At 38.2% G+C, this 7,216-nt stretch overlaps 1 protein-coding gene across 1 annotated transcript; it reads right to left on the reverse strand.

Moving 5' to 3' along the window:
- Positions 1 to 2,608: 2,608 nt before the first annotated feature.
- On the reverse strand, positions 2,609 to 5,995 carry LOC131435769 (somatostatin receptor type 2-like). The gene has a single exon (XM_058603960.1). The coding sequence runs from the start codon at positions 5,253 to 5,255 to the stop codon at positions 3,663 to 3,665; it is 1,593 nt and encodes a 530-aa protein (XP_058459943.1). The 5' UTR covers positions 5,256 to 5,995; the 3' UTR covers positions 2,609 to 3,662.
- Between the last annotated feature and the right edge of the window lie 1,221 nt (positions 5,996 to 7,216).

The following is a 7,216-nucleotide window of genomic DNA, read 5'->3' on the forward strand; positions in this document are numbered from 1 at the left end:
GATAAAAACTATCAATTGGAAAAGATTTGAGGTCGATTTAGAAATTTTTTCAAGGGTTTTCCGCATTTTCAGTGATGGTATACAATTTTTAACACGCTTTACCCTATATTTCCGGATCCGAAAGTTGGTTCCGCATGAAATTCAGGGATTACGCATGGGACCACAGGACCTTTCATTTGAATCTAAGTTTGTGAAAATCGGTCACGCCATCTATGAGAAAAGTTAGAACACATATTTTCTTTTTTGCACATTTTACCCCATAACTCTCGAACCGGAAGTCGGATCCAAACAATACTCAGGAATTTTTTATGGGACCTCAAGATCTTTCATTTAAACCTAAATTTGTGAAAATCTGTTCAGCCATCTCTGGAAAAAGTTAGTGCACTTATTTTCACAATTTTTTGCACATTTTACCCCATAATTCCGGAACCGGAAGTCGGATCCAAACAATACTCAGGAATTTTTTATGGGACCTCAAGATCTTTCATTTAAACCTAAGTTTGTGAAAATCTGTTCAGCCATCTCTGGAAAAAGTTAGTGCACTTATTTTCACAATTTTTTGCACATTTTACCCCATAACTCCCGAACCGGAAGTCGGATCCAAAAAATATTCAGAAATTTTTTATGGGACCACAAGACCTTTCATTTGAATCTAAGTTTGTGAAAATGGGTTAATCCATCTCTGAGAAAAGTAAGTGCACTTATTTTCACATTTTTTTGCGCATTTTACCCCATAATTCCGGAACCGGAAGTCAGATACAAATAATATTCAGGAATTTTGTATGGGACCACAAGACCTTTCATTTGAATCTAAGTTTGCGAAAATCGATTCAGCCATTTCCGAGAAAAGTTAGTGCAAAAAAACGTTACCTACACACATACGCACACACACACACACACACACACACACACACACACACACACACACACACACACACACACACACACACACACACACACACACACACACATTTTGCGTACTCGACGAACTGAGTCGAATGGTATATGACACTCGGCCTCGGTTCAAAAGTCGGTTTTCACAGTGATTGCATAACCTTTCTATTTGAGAAAGGCAAAAAGAACTAAAAATAGAAAAAAAGTAACCTATCATTTAGAGGCAAAGAACGTCTGACAGTCATAAATATTGAAATCTATAGTTATTAATTGGACGACATTCCATTGTACCAATAGTCATCTCATTCACTCAGATTCTGTATTTCCATCTGATCCGATTTGTCATATACAAGGACTACACCCAAACAAAATCCAGAATAGAAATTCTACATCCAATCGAAATATTCGCTCGAAATGCATAATCAGCGTGGTTAGTCGAGTCAGTAGAATATTTTGCTTGATACTTTGTCTCCAATCAACAATGTGCCATTTAATCGAAATCAAATTCTGCATAAATACACTAAGGAGTGTATCGAAAATAAGCTATCCACATACATTTGTGTTGTACGCATGTATTTGTGATGGGTTTTTAAGCTGCGTTTTGCTGTCAGCTTTCGATTCTTTACTTGTTTGTGCGGTTGAAATTATGCGTTTTCAAAATGTCGCGTATTGAAAAGGAAGTGGAAATTAAAGTTCTGGACACATGGCTAAGCGAAAAAGGTATTACTATGCGAAAATTGGCGAAGCGGTTTGGAATTCATCATGCCAGTGTTAAAAACATAATTAATAAGTTTGGGGAACATTATTCTTAGGATGAGCTACCAGGAAGAGGCAGAAAACCCGGTTCTTCCAACCCGAAACTGGACCAGAAAGTTGTGTCTCTAATCATGAAGAACAAATCAATGTCAATACGTGATTTTGCCAAAACAACAGGAACGAGTGTCGGAATGGTCCAGCGTATCAAGAGGCGAAATCACCTAAAGACCTACAAGAAGCAGAAAATCTCGGAACAAAGTGTAAAACAGAAGAAGTAAGCAGCAACAAGGGCCCGGAAATTGTATTCGCGTCTTTTGCAGGGTCCGGATGCATGCGTTTTGATGGACGATGAGACTTATGTAGGTCCAGGTCCACAATACTTTACTGTCGTCGTTGGGGAGGATGTGAGCGATGCGGACAGTTCGATTCAAGTGGAGAAATTCGGTCGAAAGATACTGGTATGGCAAGCAATATGTTCCTGTGGTTTGAAGTCAACCATTTTTTACACTACCGGAACTATAAATGCAGAAATCTATCGATCTGAGTGTTTCCAGAAGAGATTGCTGCCTTTATATAAGAAGCATAGCTGTTTTGGCTGGATTTGGCGTCGGCTCACTATGCCAAAACCACTCTCAATTGGCTTGGGGAAGAAGGTATAAATTTCGTTGAGAAAAATATCAATCCACCAAATTGGCCTCAGCTTCGACCCATCGAACGTTACTGGGCAATCGTTAAGAGGGTCTTCAAGAAGACTGGTTAGGCAGCTGGAAACATGCAGGAGTTCAAAAAAATTAGGGCTCAAGCGTCCAAAAAATTCGATGCAACACTTGTCCGACACTACAATAAAGGATCAATTTTTAGTTTGAATAAAATATCGTTTTTTTATCATAATTTGTAAGAAAAATTTGTGGATAGCTTATTTTCGATACTCCTAATATCACTGCAAAATACATCTGAAAATGTACAATACTTCTGTTACTAAAGTCCAAAAATGACAAACGAATGAAAGTCCATTTACATCTTATTATTTGAGCCTATGAGTTGTACAGATATGCCATTTTTAACTCTAACAAAAGGAACTGGGATTATTATAGGTACGGCTATCCTTCGTAACAAGTAATTACTGTTTCAAAAAAATCCCTCACCTACCTCAGATTGATTTGATACATTTCATTTTTTTTCAATACTAACGTCGAACTTTCTTCAACTCAGACTCAAGAATTAGCCAATGTTCAATTGAGTATTTCTAGAGTTCAATTTGTTTAGCTTGGAATTAGCTTGGAGAATGTCAAAAACAACTGATCACACAACGGTAGGAATACTAGTAGACCACTGCTACTGAAGGTGGAAAATTCTTCTAATGGAAACAATCTAGCATTGAAACCAACATTTCCAGAAAAAAAGTTATTTTGAATTATGGTAGCTTTATTAAATGATTTTCAATAATCAAATCGTCTTAATAGTGAATTTATGTGCCTTTGGGAAACATCATAGTTCGTAATGTTTTCAATGTTTCTTACTGTCGGACTGCTGATTCCATTATCCTAATTGAACCGGATGATAGCTAAACCTATCCCCTTCGCATATCTTCATGAGTTTTTTTATAGAAATGCGCAGTACGACCATTAAACAACAATGTTTTCATAGTATTCTGTTTCGATTGTTCAACGGTGTATCATTCATCGCTTTGCCACAGATAATTTCTGGACTGTTGATAGGAGAAATGAGTTGAAATTGTTTTGTTCAAGCATTACACCAACGCACTTCGTCATAATAATTCCTGATCCAAGAGAAAGCAATTATTTTTCCGAACACCCATGTTCTACAACTCGGTAAAAAGTTTATTCTTCTATTTAGGTCTTATACCGACTACTAACCACCTTCAGCTCCATGGTAATGTTTTTGCCGAGTAAAGTAACCCTATGAATGCACGTATCAATCCGGGCCACCAATTACCGGTCGTCTCCATGTGTTTCCTTCAGCTCACAGCAGCAGCAACGCATTCCGAAGATTTATAAATCTGTGTGCAGAACGGGTGGTCTGGTGCTGGCGTCAAAGACTTTGCTGACGATCGGCACCACGTTCGATGTCGATGTTCCACCACCCGTGGTCGTGGTCGTCATTGTCGTCATATTTCCGTTGTTTCCATTGCTGGTTAGACCACCCGGAACTGTGCCACCATTACTACCACTGCCGCTGCCGGTGTTGTTTCCGTTTGCGCTAGTGTAGTTGTTTACAGTGTCATTCGGATGATTTTGATCTCCCACCTTTTGCCTTCCTGCATGTAAAATTTTCGTTGAGTTACCCCTTTCCGAACCACGATTCCGCCCGAAACGGGGAAAAAAACTATTTTCAATCTGTAACTGTGCGTTTATATCTTTACCCTTTGTGCATGTGCATGCTTTCAGAAAACTTTTCTTGAAGTTGTCCGATAAGAAAGCATACAAAATTGGATTCATCGCTGAATTGGAGTAGCCGAGACAACTGACCAAGACAAACACTGTGATTTCTAGACGCGACTTACAAATATCAGGCGGAGAATGAATTAGAGCCACTTGCGAGATCCAGTACGGTAGCCAACAAAGCACGTACACAGTGATGACAGTGAGCACAAGCTTGGTGACTTTGCGGTGGGAACGTTTCTTCTCTTTTGACTTGTTTTTTGGTCCCACCGTACGAAGTTTACGTATAACCAAGTAGTAAAACATGAGAATCAATGAGAGTGGTACAGCGAATCCCAGTATGAGAGAGTAAAGTGTAAAAGTTGTTCCGGAGTTACCAGCGTTTTCCGATGGCCACACAATGTTGCACGAAAGTTTTCCTTTGTCGCGTTGAATTGTGTTTGCATACAGCATCACCGGTAGCATTATGAGTGCCGATGTTGTCCAGGCAAAAAATGACACTATCTTCGATACCAAAGGTGTCCGAAATCGGGGTGAAGATATTGGGTGGCATACCGCAATGTAGCGATCTGCGGACATTATGAAAAGAAATATTGACGATGTAAATTGCGTCAATGAGGTGGACACCATATATGCTTTGCACATGCCATTTCCAAATGTCCACTCTCCCAGATGCATCGTGGTGATGAGGAATGGAATTCCAATTAGAAAGCACTGATCCGCTATGGCGAGGTTCAAGATATACATATTGGTAACAGTTTGCATCTTTGAAAAACGAAGCACCACATAGATTACCAACGTGTTTCCGAACAACCCGATGATTGCAACGATGGCATACAAAATCATAGAGATTAAATTCCCTATTGGCATTTGAATCGACGGGCAGGAATCGAATGCTGAATCGTTGTAGAACGGAAAGAACGGGTAAGGTGGAAATCTTCGTGATATATTGAATTCCGTATTCGTCGATGTTAGTGCCTTCGTAAAGTTACTCAGCAGATACGAAAGATTACTGGATGCTGATACTGTTGCCGTCTGGCGAATCAACGTGAGCAGATCGGAAGGAAATGCGAACCCAGTAGCAGGTGGTGATAATGCTGGCGCCACCACTTCCAATCTTGTCAACGCTGCTTCAGTTGTACTACTACTTTCTTCCATGGGATAAGACTCAACCCCTGCACTGCCGTTATTATTCCACTCCATTTTGTCTATTCACTTGTTCACTAGAACTGCAGGTTTTTTTAACTGTATCTATTTTTCATCAACAAGCACTTCATGATTTATTACTGGTCATATTGTTGTGGAACAAGCTTTCTCCAGAAGCCTCAAATCAACACAACTTGAACTGGATCTACACATGGTATGGCTTATTTTTAGCGACGTTCATTTATAACGGATCATGGACGAGATCAACCAACGCATGTACGTGAAATCTCATTAATACGTCTTTCGCGCAATTTTTCATATCGCTTCCCATCAGACCAAAACGCGCACGTTGAACACAAATAAATATCTTTCCAATGCCGGGCTCCCTTCTCTGTTCCAAATCTAGCCAGCTAGCGGCTTCTGTCGACACGCCATCAAATCAGATCATGTTTATTATTTTCATTATTCAACACCTGGTCGACCAATCAGAAAACAAAGAAGACGCAAAATTCTTCCCACATATTTTACACCTTGTGTACATTAATAATATTTCACCTTCAATGTGTTCTCATTTCATGTACAAATATCATATCATTAATATCCAGTCATCGCTTTGTTTCTCAAACAACAAATATCGACAAGAAAAGTGAGCTCTTTTTTCTTTCTTCCGACGAATACAACAAATAAACGGCAATGTTTGAACATCAAATTCACCTCTCACTCATTAGTAAGTCTTGTTGTGCTTGAACAATATATATAAGGATTTTCTTCTACCATATTGCAAGAAAATCGTCCGACCGGCGCGACACTCCAACGAGAACTGAAACATGGAAAGCGTTCCTGTGCGAAACGGAAAATTTTTCGCATACAACCGATATCAAATCCGAATAGTAGCGCCGTCGTCGGCATCGTCGTCTTCGTCAGTAGTAGAATGGGGTGGTACTAGAGTGAGAGTTTCATATTTCGATATCCTACGTGATACCGGCCGACAACGATGGGAACAAATAACTTATCACCCTTGCACTTTCACTTTCATTCATAAAAATTGTGATGGTTTGTAGCGTATCAACCAAGTGACATGCGAGAAAGAACAATCGAAACAGTACTAGAATGTTTGTTTTTGTCAGGACGTCTCACAATTTTTCAACAGTATACTACTACCACTGACTGTTAGGAATAGTCCAATGATAAATCTGTTTATGATGGTACTTTAGCTGTTCTAGTAAATCTAGATAGTAGCTTTTATCAATGGCCCATTACCAATAGCACTCTTTTGAGATTGTTCTCTTTCTATTGTTAATATTGATCTTTCTGAGATTTCCAATAACTCTTCAACATCTTCTGAACAATCACATCAAATAAATATGAACATGTAAAATAATTACCATTTCCTAATATTCGAAATCCAAAACATAGCATTACATTTAACGAATTACTTTTCCATAAATTGAATCCCATGTGAACTCACGTCACATATATAATTTCACAATTTTTTGTTATATACTTTTCTAGTTGAGTCACATTCTGTAATTCTGGATAAATTTCACAAAAAGCATTACAAAAGTGATAAATAATAAGTTATTTATTTATCTTATTTGCTTCCTTAATTTATTTTTATTTTATTTACTTTATGATTTTTATTTATTTTATTTATTTCATTTATTTTATATTATTTATTTTATTTATTTTAATTATTTTCTTTTTATTTTATTTATTTTTTATTTTACATCGATGATGATTTTCATATTACTATTGATTTACACACTCTCTTCTCGTTTGCTTCATTGTTCACTACTTGAAATAGTTAAGGAATGTGCTCCGATTTTCTCCGCGCCAAATACTAAACGACTATCACTCTTAACTACACACCACGGGAACGGCACAATAACATAATACTCGTGAGATTACTAGCATATGCGCCACGAACTGCAATTCAGAGCTCACTGCTCCAATCCAGTATGACAAATTCCCCACCGGACAAGACATAAATAACATACAAGAACCGTTCCTTCACGCGC

Source organism: Malaya genurostris, chromosome 3 (genome assembly GCF_030247185.1).
Source record: "Malaya genurostris strain Urasoe2022 chromosome 3, Malgen_1.1, whole genome shotgun sequence".
Classification (NCBI taxonomy): Eukaryota; Metazoa; Arthropoda; class Insecta; order Diptera; family Culicidae; genus Malaya; species Malaya genurostris.